The sequence below is a fragment of the Toxotes jaculatrix genome, chromosome 12, assembly GCF_017976425.1.
Source record: "Toxotes jaculatrix isolate fToxJac2 chromosome 12, fToxJac2.pri, whole genome shotgun sequence".
NCBI classification, from domain to species: Eukaryota; Metazoa; Chordata; class Actinopteri; family Toxotidae; genus Toxotes; species Toxotes jaculatrix.
Window position 1 is genome coordinate 21,438,810 of NC_054405.1, and position 18,459 is coordinate 21,457,268.

General features: G+C 42.2%; 4 protein-coding genes across 8 annotated transcripts; 2 read left to right on the top strand and 2 right to left on the bottom strand.

Annotated features, from left to right (window-relative positions):
• Positions 1–82: 82 nt before the first annotated feature.
• On the top strand, positions 83–5,765 carry cfap298 (cilia and flagella associated protein 298). Of its 3 annotated transcripts, XM_041052136.1 has the most exons (9): positions 83–216; positions 439–609; positions 814–981; positions 1,124–1,191; positions 1,285–1,443; positions 1,718–1,849; positions 1,939–2,034; positions 2,131–2,289; positions 4,384–5,765. In XM_041052136.1, exons 2-8 carry the CDS (start codon positions 471–473, stop codon positions 2,239–2,241), a joined length of 873 nt encoding a protein of 290 aa, XP_040908070.1. In that variant the 5' UTR covers positions 83–216; positions 439–470; the 3' UTR covers positions 2,242–2,289; positions 4,384–5,765. The 3 variants fall into 3 exon arrangements, with proteins under 3 accessions (XP_040908070.1, XP_040908069.1, XP_040908071.1); XM_041052135.1 differs by lacking the exon at positions 4,384–5,765 and having other exon boundaries at positions 2,131–2,545; XM_041052137.1 differs by lacking the exon at positions 4,384–5,765 and having other exon boundaries at positions 112–216; positions 442–609; positions 2,131–2,545.
• Positions 2,645–7,898, bottom strand: eva1c (eva-1 homolog C (C. elegans)). Of its 3 annotated transcripts, none has more exons than XM_041052133.1 (8): positions 7,357–7,898; positions 6,351–6,550; positions 6,131–6,254; positions 5,827–5,979; positions 5,039–5,182; positions 4,366–4,443; positions 4,179–4,271; positions 2,645–4,088 (listed from the first exon to the last, which is right to left on the bottom strand). In XM_041052133.1, exons 1-8 carry the CDS (start codon positions 7,469–7,471, stop codon positions 3,700–3,702), a joined length of 1,296 nt encoding a protein of 431 aa, XP_040908067.1. In that variant the 5' UTR covers positions 7,472–7,898; the 3' UTR covers positions 2,645–3,699. The 3 variants fall into 3 exon arrangements, with proteins under 3 accessions (XP_040908067.1, XP_040908066.1, XP_040908068.1); XM_041052132.1 differs by having other exon boundaries at positions 4,179–4,283; XM_041052134.1 differs by lacking the exon at positions 7,357–7,898 and adding an exon at positions 6,897–7,305 and having other exon boundaries at positions 4,179–4,283.
• A 2,237-nt stretch (positions 7,899–10,135) lies between these two features.
• On the bottom strand, positions 10,136–12,811 carry haus1 (HAUS augmin-like complex, subunit 1). The gene is made up of 9 exons (XM_041051797.1): positions 12,510–12,811; positions 12,246–12,420; positions 11,853–11,988; positions 11,608–11,742; positions 11,294–11,417; positions 10,796–10,861; positions 10,617–10,688; positions 10,344–10,391; positions 10,136–10,253 (listed from the first exon to the last, which is right to left on the bottom strand). The coding sequence occupies exons 1-9, from the start codon at positions 12,528–12,530 to the stop codon at positions 10,209–10,211; spliced, it is 822 nt and encodes a 273-aa protein (XP_040907731.1). The 5' UTR covers positions 12,531–12,811; the 3' UTR covers positions 10,136–10,208.
• Positions 12,812–13,129: 318 nt separating this feature from the next.
• On the top strand, positions 13,130–18,331 carry mis18a (MIS18 kinetochore protein A). The gene is made up of 5 exons (XM_041051774.1): positions 13,130–13,468; positions 13,907–13,973; positions 14,089–14,211; positions 14,608–14,710; positions 16,905–18,331. The coding sequence occupies exons 1-5, from the start codon at positions 13,156–13,158 to the stop codon at positions 16,983–16,985; spliced, it is 687 nt and encodes a 228-aa protein (XP_040907708.1). The 5' UTR covers positions 13,130–13,155; the 3' UTR covers positions 16,986–18,331.
• Positions 18,332–18,459: the final 128 nt, after the last annotated feature.

Sequence of the window (18,459 nt, forward strand, 5' to 3'; positions counted from 1 at the left end):
AAATCACTGTGATACCATTGCTTACCACTAGAGGACAGTAATACTGCCTGGATTAATCTAACCTGCCGTTAAACGTTCACAGGAAGAAGAGTCTCCGGACCATAGACCGGGAGTCCTCATGGAGGCTGCAGGAAGTAATGCCACAGGTTGTAAACAAACTGTGAGCCCAGTTTGAACAGTGTGGTGTCGTCTTGTGTTTGTCGTTTCACTTCTCAGGTATGTATTATTACAAATTTCAGTCGCTATAGGAAAAAAACCTTTTAACGGACTGAGCCTGTCAATGTAAAACACTTAAATCAGCTAGCTAGCTAGCTAACGGCTAGCGGTAGTGTTTTCTGGAAGCGTCCGCGCACGACTGTTGCTATGGTTACTGTGTTTTCCTGGAACTGAAGTCAACCGTTGTTCGGTTGACTTCAGTTCCCTCGTCGTCTCTTTCAGGAGTTTAAACAGGCGGTGAACCACGGTGCAGGATGGTGCAGCTGCATGTGAAGCGCGGAGACGAGAGCCAGTTTCTTTTCAGCACCACCGTGGACGCGCCTCTGGAGACGGTGATCCAGCAAATTACAGCCATTTACAACGGGAGACTGAAAGTGGACAGAATATGCTCAGGTGAAACTGGCATACCCTGCGCTTCCTGTACACACTGAAAAGCTTCATTCACACCATTGTAAAACTGCTTTCCTAGTTCAGCTGAACCACAAAGTCCTGGGATCTGTGAATGTTTCTGTGTTTTAATAATAAGTAACAGCAGTTTCAGTCTAGTAGGACACATTGACATTGGTTTGCTTGTGTTTTTTTTTTCTGTACCCTCAGAGATCCCGGAGCTTGCAGACCATGGCATCACACTGCCACCTAACATGCAGGGGCTGACAGAGGAGCAGGTTGTGGAGCTGAAACTGAGAGATGAATGGGAAGACAAGTGTGTGCCGAGCGGAGGGCCTGTATTTAGGAAGGATGAGATTGGGAGGAGGAATGGACATGGTAAGACTCTGGCTCTTGATCGTAGGCTATGTAGTTTAACAAAATAATTATTAAATGTTGCCTTGAAGATCTTGACATATTATGTTCCTTGTTGTTGGTTGATTTTGGTAATCTGACCACACATCTCTTTACCTTCTACCAGCTCCAAATGATAAAATGAAAGAGGTACTGATGAAAACAATGGAGGAAGCCAAAGCACTGATCTCCAAAGTGAGTATTAGAGTTAACACTGAATCTTACATTGGTTTGTTCACCAAGGGTCAGATTTTTTTTAAAAAATTGGTCTCTTTCTTTACCTTTCAGAAACAAGTTCAGGCTAACGTTTGTGTCACCATGGAGATGGTAAAAGAAGCCTTGGATCAGCTAAGGGGTGCCGTTATGATTGTGTACCCCATGGGACTGCCTCCTCATGACCCTATCAGGATGGAGTTTGAGGACCGGGAAGACCTTTCAGGAACACAGGTAAACAGCTGATATCAGTTTCCTTGCAGCTATTGGCTGATGGCTATATAGAATCAATTTTCAGTCAACAACACAGGCTTATGTTACTGCAGTTGCTATTGTTTTTATAAAGCTTTATTACAGTTAATTTAAAATTAAAATTAAAACTGCCTCTAGGATAATTGAAATTTAAATTCATGTAGCTGTAGCTGTTTCCTTAAGAATTTCTTTCTTCACCTTTCTCTATTCCCTCATTCCTCTGCTTCTGCCCTCTCCATCTGTCTCCCTACCTCAGGCATCTCTGCAGGTGATCGCAGAGGACGAGTGCCAGCTATGGTGGGCTGCCAAAGAGATGCAGAGGGGGAAAAAACTGCAGGACTATATCGGCAAAAATGAAAAGACAAAGCTTGTGGTCAAAATCCAAAAGGTGAGAACTAATGTGAGTATTTTTGTGGTGTTGGTGTTTTTTGCTGGTATTGAGATTTATTGTTATCCATTTGTTGCTGTTCCCCACAGAAAGGGCAGGGGGCGCCAGCGAGAGAGCCGCTGGTCACTGATGAGCAGCAGAAACAGATGATGCTGCATTACCACAGAAGGCAGGAGGAGCTCAAGGTGAAGAAAGGCAAAGCAAAGCTATAAAAGCCAAAAAAACACATTCCTATTTGTACTGACTGTGCCTTTCTAACTGTCTCCTGGTAACATTTTCAGAAACTGGAGGAGGCAGATGATGATAACTACCTGGACTCAGAGTGGTCAGACAGACAGGCCCTCAAAAAACAGTTTCAAGGCCTCACCAACATCAAGTGGGGACCGAGATAAGGACTACTACCACTCTGATACTCGCTTTGGAGCTGCTGCTCTCACCAGGTCTGTTTCCTGTTGGTGCTGTTGGAGGTTTTATTGGAGGATATTAGATGCAGCAGATGTGTTGATATGACTGAGGCAGGATCAGACGAATGCTTGTATTTCTGGGTGAACACCTAATGTTTGTTTTTCACCACACTGAAATGTGAAGAAGACATCTGGACAGAGAGTGCAAACAAAGCTGTGCAAACAAAATAACATTTAGGTTTAATCTATATTTACTGCACATTTTTATTGTGTAAATAAAAAATAAAATAGTTTCCAGTGTAGCGTGCGTATACTCATTGTTCATACGTTTTGCATTAATGATGTGCTAATGTTCAACAAAGCTTCAGGAGCAGTGTTTCAACTGAAAAACTGTTTTACATCCCTTGGAGCGCAGGGACAAGGATGCTGCACCTTTCCTCTCTTTGTCTCCGGTCAGTGACACACGCACACACGCAAACCTCTGAAAGTCAGTGCTGTTCTCAGGCAGGAAGTTGCCACATAGTCGTTCGTTGTTCCAGTTCTCGTCCCAGCAGGGAGGAGGAAGTTGTAGATCTCAGAGTGAGTTCATTCACTGGATGGTTGAACTGTGCAGAACTGTTAATAAAGTTGATGAAGTGACTCAGAGAGGTGTGGCTGGTTTAAAGGAACACTGCATAAAAAAAAACATTCTGGAAATAATGAGTGGATTTAAAGGATAATTCCACCTTTTGTACATTCAAATCAGATGGCTCTTTTAAAGAAATACAGTAATAAGTTGGTGAAGGTGTAATTGGAACACAAACCTTGGGTCTCTGGTATGAACAGCTGCCAATTTTAATTAACGCTAATGTAGTTCTACCATAGGGAAAAGTGTCTGATTTTTACCAAAGTTAGGAAAGATGATCACTGACAGTCATTAAACCGTTTCATGGTGCCGTTAGACAAACTGGAGGAGTTCTAACAGATCACGTTCCCTGACATGTTCTTTGGTTTATAGTGATAAATCAGTTTCACTGATGCAGCTGTTCTGAGACCCCTCAGTGATGGATCAGCACAGTAATATTCTTGAATGAATTTGTGTCTTCTGTCAAGTCCAGTGATTTCACCCTTTTTGTATCAGTAAACAGTTTTTCAACCTGAAATTTTAGCTTCATTTGGTGGTGAGTGTCAATAAATACGCTATTTAAACAATTACGGAATTTATGCGACCACCCGGTTTACAGCATAAAACCCTGTTGATCCTTTAAAAATGGCAAGTACTGCAGTTTTACTTAAACAGTACATTCTTCACAAACTGAATGCTCCTGCAAAACACATGGAAAAACTCACAACAAACTGCTTTACAGTGTAAAAAAAAAGTTTCTTGTTTTGTTGATAATCAAAGGCTGGGAGAATCCTGAAAAAAATCCTGAAGGTGCTTAAAAGCATCCATCGGTCACAGTTTATTTAACATGAGCTGCCATTCAGATAGGCGTTCATCCAAATCTCCTGTATGATCATCTCTCTGCGCTCGATCCTCTCTGCCCGCTCGGCTGCCTCGCTCACATAAGTCACTTCCTCCCAGCCATACATTGCCTTCCTCTCTGCAGCTGAGATTAAAGAGCTTTCCGTTTCTTCTCCATCATCATCATCACCATCTTCTTCTTCTTCTTCGTCATCATCATCATCATTGTCCCCCTGGCAGCTGGGAGTCTGGCTGTGAGGCTTGGATGTGAGTTTGTGATCTTTGAGCCGGCGCCCTCTGCAGGTCACTCTGACTGATACAGCCAGGAGTGTGAGCAGAAGACCGACACACACGCTGGAGGTGAACAGCAGAGCTGCCATTTCTGGATGCTCTGTGCAGGAAATGAAGGGAGAAGATGTAAGAAAGCTTCGATTAGGCATATGAGTGCATTCATGAGCACATGAATGTTGATAAGATTTACCTTTAATGTAGGCGTAGGTCAGGAGAGAGTTGCTCATCATCGCTCCTGAGTTTTCTGGCCGTCTTGACCCTTTAGAGAAAGGTTCCTCTAGATCTACAGGAGAAACTGTTGTGAAAATTAGCAATATGATAATAGGAGAAAAAGCCATAAAAACCTGGAACTGCAACAGGTCGCATAATGCTGTTACCTTTTTCTGTGTCCACAGCAGGAGATGAGGTGGAGCTGAATATGTTCGGGTCTGCCTCCCTCAGCAAAGTCTGTGGCACTGTTGGAATCAAGACAGAGGATAATCTTACAGTTGGTGAATCTACAGTGGACCATTAATCAGCACCACTTCCCACGTCCAAACCTCAGAATAAAACTGGGCCTGCAATGGAAGTACACTCTCAAATTATAAACACTTTCTGTTCAGTTGTGTTGATAACTGGCCAACAAGGTTAACACACATTGTTTTGTGATAGATGGAGATTTCTTCAGAGCCAGTCAGAAGAATCCTTTCACCACCAGGCTAAAGTCACAACTCCAAATTATTATACACCAACAATGTGGCTGGATGACCTCACTGGCATTTGTGCCAGTTGCAGGAAGTTTACCAGGATGTCAGACTCAACCCGCAAATCCAAGCTCACAGTCTATTATTCCCTGCTACTGTGTTATTGGGTGTGATACGATAAGACAAGCTGATCAGCAGATAAGAATTCACTGTAGGAAACTGCAAACGTTCACTGTTGGAGCCGTCAGATAATGAATAAGGCAAAAACAAAAACAGACATGACGTGTTCCTCTTTGGAAAACTCTCTCAAATCTATCACCCGGCATGTAATTATATTTTGTGAATGAGGAAGCACAAAGAGTCCTACCACAAGAATAGATCACGCTGAGGTACTTCCTGGTTCCTGGAAAGCAGGGGTCCCTAAAGGTCTGGTTGCTGACGGCAACAACACACTTCTGTTTGCTGTAGCAGGACTTGGACACCAAGTGTACAGCCTCGTGGTTGAGACACTCTGCAGGGAGCAAAAGATAGAGAAACTCAGAGGCAACCACTGGAACATGTTCTGAGAGTGTGTGATTAATACTCAGCAACCTCACTGATATTCAGCTGCGACAGCCAAACCACTGATCCAGTCTTTAGCGGGACTTTGGTTGTAGTTTAACTTCGATGAACTCACCTTTTTTTGGCAGCCATCTGAGATTTTTTTTCCCCCAGAAAAGCAAATATATGATTCAGTGCATCTATGTTTGTTTAATGTCACAATCTCCAAATGTTTTATTTCGCTCATTCTAAAGTTTTTAATGACCAGATAAGTCACTTTTCCACTGTGGGAAATGTTGAGTAAACTATTTAGAGGACAATCTTAACACTCAAATAAATAATAAAACAGGGGAGAGTAAGTATAATGCAGTAAATGGTAATTGACAGAATGACTTTGGACACAGCGCTGATTTTGTTCACAAAGCAACAGTTTTTCTTTTTAAATTACTGTCAGCTAACACTTCTGCTAATTAACAGGAAAACTTAATTTCCTCTCTTCCTCTATGTAAAGTGCTAAAATAAAATCTATTTTCAGAGTAGTTTTTAAAGCTTTATTCCTGGTTTCACTGGAGTCGTCTGTTCTGTATGAGAAAACTGAATATCCCGTTGACTCACCAAATGGGGGTGGTCTTGTCAGGTGTGAGGGGCAGGTGTCTGTCTCGCCTAGACTTCTCCCATAGACAGCTGCATAGATGTTCAGCAACCTGGGGGGCTTACAGCGCAGGACCATGTCCTCCCCCTCACATGTCACATGTCTTTTGTGTTCAGCTGAGTGAGGGGAAAAATAGTGAATGATGGCAGGGGTTAGGACGGAGTAAGTGGTGGGATTTTTGTGTACAGCTGCTCGTCCACCAGTATATGACAATAAAAATGGTTGTGAACAAAGAGGAACATGTAGAAACTGAGATTCTAAACTCACTGGGTTTACACTTGTAGTCCACATGGAGGTACTTGGTAGTGCCAGGACAGGGATCCTTCCCAAACAGCAGGTGATTGACAGGGAGCCGGCAATCTCTGTGGCTCTGACATTCAGACAGCAGCTTCTGCAACGCAAACACCAGGTTCAGTAACTAGTTACCAGTTCACAAAGTGACCCAGTGAGAGTGAGACGTGCTGGATATCCCACACATAAAAAGCACCTGTAGAGCAGTAAAAGCTGAACAGCTGTGGTTGTGGGCTCTGAGCTGAGGGTCCTGGTCTGCTTTGCACAGCCACGCCTCGCCGCTCCCGTAGAAGGCAGACTGGATGGAGATGGTGGAGTGACGTGGGCAGTGGAGTCGCAGGGGCTGTCCGTCACACGCCTGAGCAGAGTGACTGGTGATGATCCTGGACAGGTAGTCTGTTACACAAAAGGCACTGGTCAGGCTGTAATACACATGGAAGTACAGTATACAGGTGTCCCTCAATTTTATGGAGGTGCAATACAAAATTGCTGGAGTGCCCCTTTAAACCCACTTAATCATATGACCAAAGGAACCCTCTAAGGGAGTGTGTGTTTCCAGGAGGGGCCTATGTGTCAACTCTTATTTGAAGGAGTAGAAATAGGCACAAGTAAAAGGAAGAAATGATCTGAAGTTCTTTTTTTTTCTTCTTTTTTTGCAGTCTGCTGCATCTGTGGTTTGGGATCAGATTGTTTGGCCTCTTTGGAGCTCTGTCAGTTGTCTCATGTTGCTTTGAAAACTCACCCGTCAAAGTGCTGCCTGCACTGCCAGTCCTCTTTCCTGGGTGGCAAATTCTGCCAACTGGCATTCAACCTAATATGACCCTTCTTTGTTGCACGGTGTGCAGATGGGATTAAGTTACTCCTGATTCAGTGTCCCTTGTCTTGAGGTGTTTACATTATTTGTTTTGCAGAGGAGGCATCTTTTACTCCTCACAGTGTGTCTTTTATATCATCATTTAGCATTACAGCATCTCAGACAGGTGTGCCGTTCCATGCCAAATCTCAAAAGGGATATCTGGGACAAATAGATGGAATTTTGGGAACAATATGAAAAAGATAGAGCCCATTATCAAACCTAATGACAACACTTTCTGTTTGGGGGTTTTCTTGGGACAAATCCTCTCTCCTGTGATCTTCTAATTCCCATCCTGATTTATCCTCTTCCTCCTCCCACATCATCATCATCATCATCATGATCTTACTTGAGAAGTCAGCCAGTCCATTCATGCGTCTGGTCCACAGGAGTAAAGTTAGGCAGAAGAGGCTGCGGCTCCAGTCTAGTCCGTGACAAGGACGCGTCCAGCCCATGACTCGCATCCCCCGTCTCTGAGATCATATTAAAGAGACTCCAAACAGCAGACTGTGGCACCTCATTAAAAAAAATCCATACAAAAAGGTAAAAATGACTCCACTGGGTCCGCGATGTCAAGCCTCATCCTTTTTTTATAGCCCATACGCACTGAGACGTGGTTTCTGAAAATCAGCCGCCGCTTCATCCATGTGCTTCTCCTCATCAGAAAATATCAGAACACAGCCACTGAAGCACAAAGCAGCGCCTGTGTGCTGCTAAATAAGAGCAGCCCCTGCAGTAATGGACCACAGAGGAGGCTGGAAATAGCAGCTGCGCAACAAGTTGTTCAAAACTGACAGACGAGGTGATCAGTCCGACGCGCGGCGATTCTCCCGGCCCGACTTTCCTACTGTTCCACGGCTCGGATTTGTGAATGGATGCATGTGGAAACTGAAAGCGTCTTTCAGTAACAGCTGAGTGGGAATTATAGCGTGGGCGTGGCAGATAAAACTATTTTAAAGCGAAGAGGGGCGACACACAGTCACACAGTGGTATGACGCAGCCGCCCCCCTCCCTCCCCACATGTTTACTTTTTGGATTATGGCTAAATGTTTTCATTCTGTTCATTTCCTCCTTTCGTTCTCTTTTCTGCCTTTCTTCATTCTTCCCTGCTTAAATTCACACGTGTAAAGTACATTATTTTTTAAAATAGATATTAAATCTGCGTTAATTTATTTGAGGTTAGAGATGATTTCCCTCCTTTCCCTGCATTTAAATGCAATTTATTTGATTTTAACCTGTGCAAATCAACAAAACTCAAATGGTTTTAAAGATTGCTCTGGGTTATTTTTCATTGCCTGAGTTCCAGCCTACCTCTAATTAACTGTCAAATTGTGGAACACCTGCCCAGTGCAAAATTAATAATAGATAATAAAGATAGAGCCTGTGTTACAGTTTACACAGGAAGAGATAGAGTGATGTTTAATATGCAGCTGGCTGTGAAAGTAAAATACTGGGACAGCACATTGTCAAAACATTTGCTCAGGAAACCAAGGCTTGAATTAGAAGGCACAGACAAAAGAGACAACACATTTGATTTGTGGTAATGATGCTTTGTGTGTTGTGTGATGTCTGTGTGTGTCCCCCAAGTTGACATCAGTGGTAAGTCAGTGTTGTTTTTGTTTTTTAATCTACAAAGATCAAGTTTCAAGTGGATGATATTTTGATTCTGTTTCTTTTCATAAACGCCTGATGTCCTAACCATGGTGCCTTTGAATGAAGAAGGGGGCCTACTGGGTAAATCGCTCCCCGGCCCACATCCATGACCCACTCCATGGTAACCGGTCAATCTCCATGTCAGACAGCAGCGCAGACCTACAACAGTCAAGCTGACAGAGATGTTGGGGTCTCCACGCTCAGCTCCAGGGGGGGAGACAGACAGGGGGAGGAACTGGGTGGTGAAATTTTGCATACAAAGTGGTCAACAGCCCTCCCCCTGCCCCCCCAAGCTGGTTCCATTTGCTATACTTTAGCTGTAGGCACCAGGGAGTGGCTCCAAAACCCCTTTCATGTGCTGTTATCCCTCCAAAGCCTGTGGAATTTTGTTGTCAAACTCAAAATGTTTCCCGGACTTGTTTTTGAGACAAGATTCAGACGTATAGGTCAAACAGGAAAGTAAAACTTTCATGCTTTGAGGTGTAGTGGAAAAAATACTAATGTATATAAAAGTTTCAGCAGGTGATATTGAGATTCTTATGTAAACCAACAGAAATAACCCTTTAAATAAATAAATAAGAACAAGTGTCACTAGTTACTTATAAAGATTCTTCCAAAATTTCCATTAAAAATAATGAAAAACATATTGCTGTTTGTTCCTATTCTTAATATTTCATCAACACAATGAAGCTTTTAAAGTAACAACGTTCTCTCTGTGTGTTGGAGCAGAGAGACTGACATTCAATAAGCATCTGGCAAATAAACTCGATCAAAGAAAATTTCTTAAGACATGTTGACAAACTTATTCAAAGTGGGAACACAAACCCTCGATTACACTGCAGCAACCCGAAAATCAAGACAAAACACTTGATTAGTGTTGATGATGTTTTGTAATAAACAGGAAGTGAAGATAAAGAGAATAGGTCCAACCAAAGGAAAGAAGGATCATGATTTACATTTTCTCCTGGCAGACTCATGAGATTAAACTGCACTGAAAGACTAATCGACAGATCGTCAGAGAGAAACATTATGACGTATTTGCTTTATCATGTGCAACTGCATCACAGTGAATATGATGTATGTACATATCAAATATAAATAGATTAAATCATTTAGAATTTTAAAGTAAGAAACGTATCAAGCTCGCATCAAATCAACATAGTTACTGACCTGCCAACACTAACTGGCACTAACAGCAGCTTTCAAAGGTCGATGAAATACCAGAATATAAAAAAGAACAAAGTTTGTGGATAGTGAGCCTAAATTTTATGCTGAAAGGAGACTGATCCAATGAGGTGTTTTTAAGATGAAAGCTACCAAACACGATGCACAGATTTGGTGAGTTGTGTAGTTTGTGCAGTTTTGACTAACAAACATCAATTTTGACTTTAACTCTCCAAACTAATGCCTTATGGTTCAAAGGGTCTTTAAAGGCAGACAAAAGCTGCAACACATGACAAAGAATCACCGGGACATCGTAACGATTAACTTTTATTATTATTATTCAAAACACAGAAAAGGTACAGCTCAAAACATTATGAAACATCATCACTTGAAATCTACATTCATCTCAAGTTGGGAATCAAGTGCAGCCTGTAATTGAGGAAACAAAAGAGCATTAACATAAAAAGTAAGCAACCACTTCTGAATGTTGATTATTGAATGAGCATTTTAGATACTCACCAATTCTCTTTTTGCTTCTTCTATTTTCACTTGAGCAAGAGACGGACTCTGTTGTGGTTTAGAAGGGAAAAACGTTTAGCAAAGCCAAATACAGCAGTTGTTTCCAAATATCTGGAGACTGGTTCAATTATTCTGTCAGGTTGGTTTAATAAAGCTAAATTACGCACATAAGCATAAACTGAATTTGTTAAAGGATAGGATACTGTGAAAGCACTGTTGGTTGTTTCTCCTTGAGACTTTTATGAGACAGAGACAAACTGAGAGCAAACATACTGGGCTTAGGTCCATGTAGGGCTCCAGTTTCTTTTTCAAGGGGATTATTTCTTGTTTGAGTGTGGTGACTTCCTGCAGAGAGAAAAATAAGATGACACGTTTTAAACCCTGAAAGCAGACAGTCTTACATTTTCATTTCCATGGTGATGACTGCGGTGCACATGCAGAAGCCTAAATACCTCAGAGAGTTGCACAATAGCCTGGTGGGTAATAGACTTGTCCATGTTCCTGGACACAAGTTGAGCCTTTAGGATAGACAAAACATATTATAACAGGGTCAAAATACAGTCTCATACTAAACAGAATTAAACTGCTAACTCCACAGAAGAAGTTCCCCTGATCCTTTCCATTTCACCCTTCTAATTGAGTATTTTTATGCCATTTACTGCTTGATTTTTTTTTTTTTTTTTGCTTGTGTTAATTATAATATTCTCTTACTGGTGGCTGAGGACACCAATAATTTACGCCTCTTCAGGCTGCATAGCAACTTGTCATTAGTAAGATTTTGCTCAGTCTTCTCATCCAGCATGTCCTTCCCACTAAGACATGATTATTTGAACATAAACAGGGTGAAATGCAAAAATGGGCCTTATCATTTTTACTAGTAGGAAATTGTACCTGCAAATTAACAAGCATTATGCAGCTATTACAAGTACAGATATAAAGCCATTACATACCTCTGCCCTCTCCCGTCTTTTGCTGAGCTCTTTAGCCTTTGCGGTCACAAAATCCATGTTGAGCAACCTCTCCTCCGCTTTAGCGCTCTCCACTGCTTGAGCCTTAACGGTTTTGTTGATATCCCTGAAAACAATTAAGAAAATTAAGAACACTGATTACAGATGAAGAACAGCATGCAGCAGCAAATGGTTTCATGTGTGTTGGGATTGGATTTTGTGCTTTTATGATAACCCAGAACTTGTTTTTGCTATAACACTGTCAGAAAGTAATAGGGTCATGTTGTACGTCAACATGGAAACATCCATGTTCTTACTCTTGTAAGGTGCTGCGCAGCACCAGAGTAGCACCCAGTCTCTTCCTGAGCGCCCTGACCTCCCTCTCAAGTCTTCTGTTTGACTTCTCTGCTTCCAGGAGCTCGTTGGTGAGGTTGTTCACTGCTGGCATAAAGCTACACAAGAAATAAAAAAAGAAATCTTTCATGGTCTCCTTAACATTTTCATGTCTTGACTCAACAATCGTAACAGAAAACAGAATAAAAGCAGCGCCATAACAGCATACCTGCCCAGTGATGTGTCTCTCACTCCAAGCACCATAGCATTGTCCACTAAAGCCGACAGGTAGTCTGCAGCGGGCTTTGACAAGCTTGCACAAGACAGGCCACCAGTTTGTAAAAGAACATCCTGCAGATATGAACCTGGACGGAGAAAACACAGTTCTGTGAAAAATGCTGTCAGTTCTCAGTGGTGTGAATTAAGGGACAACGGTGTTGTCTTACGCTTGACTAAGCCTGTAAAGACACTGAGTCTTATCATTTCTGCCAGTATCAATAACATGTACTGACCATTTTACTAAAAATAAAAAACCAGCAGTGACCTCAAGCCTCTTGAATAAGAGTGGTAAACCATCAGCCACCTTCACAGCACTGACCTCTGCTGTCTGTCAGTGACTCACCATCAGCCTGATACTCTGATGTCTTCTGTTTGATGTCCTCTATGAGCAGAGCTGTGTCACTGCACCGGGCTTCACTGGACTGAGCCAGCTGGTACAGGATGTCCACGGTCCTGGTGTTGACCTCGAACTGTGGCACCGGCTGATCTCCAAACACCGCGCTGAGCCAGCTGTTCACCTGAGGAGAGACGTGAAGCCGGAGGGTAAACGAAAAGTAACAGCCGCATTAACTTATAAACGTTATGACAGCGAGACACTGGACATTACCTTCTTGATCTTTTCACACATGGCGAATAAAAAGCTAAAAAGCTCAAAATAATGAGCTCCTTCAACAGCTGAAGCGGTCCCGCAGCTCCAAAGAAAAACAACAACAGTACTCGCGTTTTGGTTTCGCGCTCGTAAAATTATTCTAATAACTTCCTGGTTACCAACCAATGAAAAATGTGTTCCGACTACTTTTACTAACAACAACGATTTACATTTTTAGACTAAATTAAAAACAGACGACAGCTGGAGCAGAGTTAAACAAAGACAAACAAAACAGGAATAAAATGAACACAAGACCATTAATTTCGCTTTCTCAACAAAGTTTATCCGGTTCACGTATCAAAGATAAAGATCAGGTCAAGATAGTTCACTCACCGTAACAGCTAGTTTTACTGTACTGTGTATAGGCACATCTGGCTTGCCATTCAGTTTGTCTATATATGTCTGCAACTCATAAATAAAAACATTTAAATACGCTGATATTTAAATTAAATTTGCTCCGGTTTCTGATGACAATAAGCCAAAACAGGAAAAACAAAACACATCGCGGTGGAGAGACGAAGACGGAAGTGCGCAGAAAGGATGATCTCGCTGTACTCACCACCCGCCAAAGTTTGAAACTGTTTGGGAGAATCAAGTAAAAAAAATGGCGACGAGGGGAAAATCTGCAAAACCAAAACAGCGACAGAAAAGTAAAAATAATACGTTTGAAACGTCCAGCATGGACTCCATGTCCGTCGACGAAAAGCCGGCAAAATACCGACAGAAAAGTGTAGATACCACGTTTGAGGCGTCCAGCATCGACTCCTCCGCCGTCGAGGAAAAGCTGTTTGGCCAGGGAGAGGAGGACGAGGACGACAGTCCTGTGGTTTTCATCTGCGGGAAGTGCAAGTTACCTGTTGGGGACTCACTGTTCTGGGACGGAAGTGAAGACAGCCAAAACCAAATCAGACTGAAGCGTGAGTCTGGGTTTTAGATTGATTTCTCTCCTTCCTTTGGTAACACACTTGTCCACAACGGGAAGAAAACATGGGTTCATTACCTGAAACACACACATGAACAGGACCACTGCTGACCTCTGTATTACATTGCAGTTGCACTATTTCTTCAGGCACCCAGAAACCAACCAGTGAAATAGAAAGTCAATTATGAGTTGATCACCTTCTCAATTAAAGAAAAATTAATGACAGCAGTTTTGATAAATTATTTTTGGGCCCCTAAGGGTCTGGATCCCCCTGGCACCAACCCACTTAGTGAGTGGTAACTAACTAACCCACTACTGTGAGTTGTAATCCAGCCTTGCACATGAAGTACAACAGACACAAATCAGTTTTATTTTTTATTTTGGACAACCTGTACACGCTACGCTGCTGATGTTTGTGATGTTTTGGTTTCAGGGGTCACTGAAAACGTCTTGGTTGGAAAGGAAACTCGACTTTATGAAGCAAGCAAAAAATCTCTCTGGTAAGAGCAGTATACAGTATAACACTGTTTGAGTACTTGTTGGATTAAATTGGTGTCACTGTCTAATTTGGGCCAAACTCTTTTTTACATTTTTCCTGTAATTTTTCCTCCACAGTCTGATCATGGATCTCTTCTGTCGGGGCTGCCACTCTGTGCTTGGCATGGTTTATGCATCCACGCCTAAGAACATGGACCACAAGAGATTTGCATTCTGTTTTAACGTAGCAGACATCGACAGGTATGTTCAAGGCCTGGGTTATTGGTGGGAATCTTTAAAGACATAAAAATGAACAACAGAGCACGCAGGTGCACTTTCATTACATTCAGCTCTGTACATTATCTGAGAATATAAATTGAGATTTATTGTATGAGGAAAGATGGACATGAATATCTTTTTTCTTTTCTCAAACCTTAAAAACATGGACACTCATTTATGAAATATCAACAAATTATTCTTGTGAAAATGACCAGAGAAAATTTACTTGACCCAGTAGAATAAAGTAGAAATAAAACCCAGACGCTTAAATGCAAAATATTCTATCATTACATAATTGATGAAACATTTATGGGTGGGGGGGGGTTATTTCTGCACCTGCATTTAGCACCCTAATACCACACTGTAAATCTTTTTCAGCTATGTGCTTGGATCTGCAAGCCAGATGTTGGCAGCAGAGGGCCCCAAAGAGCAGCCGGTCACACTGGAGTACAGAGGCATTGTTGAACAACAGCTGACAGAGGTAAATTACTGCTGCTGCTTTCCTTTGTTTGGTTCCCCTGATATTGTCTTGCTGTGAGATAAAATGTTTCGTTTGCTGAGCAGAACATCTGCTGCAAAGCTCATTGCTGTGTGAATAACCATGGCTGTTTTTCCAAGCACAGGTGGAGTTTAGTCCTCAAAATTGTGTTGTTGATGTGTAAAAATGATGAAAGATTTAACGTACGCATCCCACCACTTATAGCAGGAGTCACAGTTCTGTGTGTGTGTCATTGTCTGGATGCCAGTAAATTTCACATTCCTTACGTTCAACTCTTTCCTCATTGATTATCAATGCACAGGTTGTACTGAAGATGACATCAGCTTAGTTCTGGGAAGCCCTCACTGCTGTGATGGGCAGACTCTGAGACATTCAGACATTACCTCATCTTCAATGTCATCCCCTGCAAACAGATGCATTGTCTGAACCATTTTAGCGTAGATTCAAATAAAGAAGTATATTTTCTGTAGGATTCAATGTTAACATTCAAATCTGTTCCTGTTAATAAATTTCTGTTTATTTCATCGTTCAATTCCTTTCCAGTTTTAGCAGTACCTTTTAAAATGTGAAAATCTAGACAGCTGACATTTTCACTGGAATTGTGTAGTGATTCCCAAAGTTAATCTAAATCATCCTTTGTTTAAAAAATATCCATAAAACCAGACATTGGCCAGTAGGTGGTGATAACATGCAGGACTACCTGCCAGCCCTCCCACACTCTTGCACCAGGGACAATGGATCTGATGGGGAGCATGTTGAGGAATCTTTGTCAGAGCAAAAACATGTTGTGATCATAAAGTGTCTTTGTCGTTATAACTTAATGTATGTTTGGCATTTTGTTTCACTTGGCAGTGTTTTTTTTTGAATTACCTGCAGGTGGCAACTGGTCCATTGAATTATAAGATGTTATCTGTGCAGCAGTGCATTTTAAACAGGTTTTACTGCTCGTAGAAGAAAAAACATTCCACACGAGCAACAGTACATTAGATATACTTTACAGCCCTTTAGGAGAGTTCATGTGTACCTGTGTTGTCACACACTAATTACCATGTGATTAATGTGTCTGTCACTTCGTCAGTTAGTTTCCAGGTATATTTATGTTTTGTCTTTTGTTTTGTCTTGTGTTTCCAGTTTTGTGACCCACCAAAAAAAAAAAAAAAAAAAAATCTAAATAGATCAACTCTTTAGTTCGTCTCATGTAATTATGCTGCTGCACCGTGCCACTCAAAGAGCACTATCTAATGAAATTAATAGGTTTGCCTCATATTATCCTAGTATGTAGGTTATGTTAATATGTAGGTTACCACTTAAATCCACCTCGTCATTGGCTGTGTTTACTCTCAGTATTATTCGGTAGGCTTAAGATTAATCTGACTATGACTGCAAACTGATTGTATTAATTTTAGGTGGGCCTCACGGCATCGTTATTGTTAGGAGATCTTACATCACGTGTCTGTCGTACTCTCGTAACTTTTCATCAGCGTCGTGTTTTAGTTTGTGCCCAGAGTTGTGTGGTCAGCTCACACAATCCATTTTCTTGATAAAACTTTTCAGCTTGTAAGAGCTTTTTCTTCCCACAGCTCACATTGTTTTTGAAATTCAGCACTTTATGGTGTCACCTAAAATGTTTTTTGCAAGAAAAACGTACTGTTTCTCAAAGTCAGGTATCGAAAAAAGTTCTATCACTAGGACTAACGTTTCAAACGATACCCAGCCTCACACTCAAGCGTTACATGCATAGTGTTTGTCCTCAGCTGTACTGTATCTGATGACGATGATGCTCATCAACCCTGCCGCCAGAGTTAATGTATTCTGTCTGTCTTACTCGTAGACACTTGTAATCTTATACACTCAGTGACCTGCCCACCCCGCTCACCCCCTCCATACCCATCCATCCCCGACCACTTCCCCTCTGGGTTTTGTCACTCTCCCTCGTGGTTCCCTTTTTCAAATTATCTTTACTCCTCCCTTCTTTCCTCTTCACTGCTCCCTGCTGTTCCCCTCATTTCCCACCTGTCCAATTTTCTCCTTCATTTCTTCCCTGTTTGGACTCTTCCATATCCACCCGTTCCATCCGCTCTCAACTCATTTTTCTGCTATTCTACCCTTTCTGCTCATCCACACATCCCAGACCCTGCACCAACGAAAATCTACCTCTTTTCCCAACCCTTCCCAGATGAAAATGCTGGTCATGTCCATGGCACAGAGGCTGGAGGAGATCGAAGCTGGCCTTCAGGAGGGCTGTGATGAGGTGTGACAGTGATGGACGTCAGCGTGTCTGGGTGGGTCCTTTGTCCAGGTGTGCAACACGAGGCTTTAACCCTCACTCCTTGCCCCTACCTTTACAGTAATGCTTCCCTCTCTAAGTTTCAGTTCAACAGCATTCCCTCAGTAACACCTTTTATCCCATCCTTACCTTGTGCACAAACACCTACACACACTAACACAGCTTCCATCCCGCTTTGTTCTGATTACGGGTGGTGAAACAAAGGCTGCCTGTGCTTGTAATCAATCATGTTGTCAGCTCAGCTCCTGTGGCTCATGGCACCATCTTCTCTGTATGTGTCAGTGCAGAGTGAGTGCACGCTAAGAGCAGAATGTTTATTTGTGCAGGATTTCATCAGGCAGCCTGCACACTCAGCACAATGCTGTATCGATCGGGCCACTCGAGGCCACACACACTTTTTCTTTGTTCTCTTCCTCCAGCATGGAGCCTTGAAAGCAGACAGGATTGCTGGATATTTGCTTTCATTTGCCAGAGCTGAACAACACTGAAAGTGTATTGAAACATGGCTTTAACCATTAAAAATGACACACCCTGTTTGATATTGACTGCATCACAGCACATACTGGATAATTCTTCAGCTAGGAATTATAACAACTTCTTTGTTTTTTTATTTTTTCAAATATTGCCAGAATTTAAAATGTAGAGAAGTTTGCATCCCTTTCATTAGTTGTTGTTGTTGTCGGTTCATTTTGTTTGTTCACAGCTGTGAACGCTTGTTTTGTCTTATGTATTTTTGTGTAATAAAGTATTTAACTGTTTCCAAAAATTAGAAGATTACTGTAATATTGTCAGTTTAACATAAAGGATTAAATCAGAAAAGCCAGCTGTGATTTAAACTGTCAGGATAGTCTCTTTAAATGTTTCTGTTTCTCTGACTGAGCAGTAACAGTGTTTGGGATCAGTACTTCATCCTGATCTGTCTCTAATTAGAAGCATCTCTTGGATTTAAGAGGCAAACAGCAAGTTTAAGGTCTTTGGGGTTGAGAAGGGGGTTGATTATATATTAAATACATGTGTTTGTTTACCAGCTGACCCCTAATGTGCCTAGCAACACTTTCTACCAAGATTGGAAATAAGCTACATGCGGTACCGCTTGCCCTCCCTCACCCACGAGGTTTCATCAGCCTCACAGAACAACAACCGTTCGAAACGTCCAACCAGCACGCTGTATCCAAGGGCAGGTTGCGATGGCAACTGAGAGCACGTGCTATGCTGAGTGCCTGTTGCCATCTCGTCATTGTGTTCACTGCCGGAGGAACAGCCAGCCAGCTCGCTGGCCGGCACGCCTGTCAACAGACGTTATCCCCCGCTCATGCTCAGACACATACACGGAGGAGGAGTCCTGAACCCCCCCCCCCCCCCCACTGTAATCTCTGTGTGATGTTTTTCTCTCTGCTAACCCCACCCTTGCCCTTCTTTCTCCCTCCCCCTTCCTCTAATTCTC

Bases quoted from the DNA above. Each gene is read 5' to 3' on its own strand.
- cfap298 (XM_041052136.1), top strand. From the start codon at position 471: ATGGTGCAGCTGCATGTGAAGCGCGGAGACGAGAGCCAGTTTCTTTTC. The intron at 610-813 runs GTGAAACTGGCA...CTGTACCCTCAG, and splicing joins AGTGGACAGAATATGCTCAG to AGATCCCGGAGCTTGCAGAC. The intron at 2,035-2,130 runs GTGAAGAAAGGC...TAACATTTTCAG, and splicing joins GAAGGCAGGAGGAGCTCAAG to AAACTGGAGGAGGCAGATGA.
- mis18a (XM_041051774.1), top strand. From the start codon at position 13,156: ATGGCGACGAGGGGAAAATCTGCAAAACCAAAACAGCGACAGAAAAGT. The intron at 13,469-13,906 runs GTGAGTCTGGGT...TTTTGGTTTCAG, and splicing joins AAACCAAATCAGACTGAAGC to GGGTCACTGAAAACGTCTTG. The intron at 14,711-16,904 runs GTAAATTACTGC...AACCCTTCCCAG, and splicing joins TTGAACAACAGCTGACAGAG to ATGAAAATGCTGGTCATGTC.
- eva1c (XM_041052132.1), bottom strand. From the start codon at position 7,471: ATGCGAGTCATGGGCTGGACGCGTCCTTGTCACGGACTAGACTGGAGC. The intron at 6,255-6,350 runs GTGCTTTTTATG...TTTGCGTTGCAG, and splicing joins CAGCTTTTACTGCTCTACAG to AAGCTGCTGTCTGAATGTCA. The intron at 4,284-4,365 runs GTAACAGCATTA...TTTTCACAACAG, and splicing joins TGCTGTGGACACAGAAAAAG to TTTCTCCTGTAGATCTAGAG.
- haus1 (XM_041051797.1), bottom strand. From the start codon at position 12,530: ATGTGTGAAAAGATCAAGAAG. The intron at 10,862-11,293 runs GTATGTAATGGC...TCTATCCTAAAG, and splicing joins AAAGACGGGAGAGGGCAGAG to GCTCAACTTGTGTCCAGGAA. The intron at 10,392-10,616 runs GTATGTTTGCTC...AAACCACAACAG, and splicing joins CCTACATGGACCTAAGCCCA to AGTCCGTCTCTTGCTCAAGT.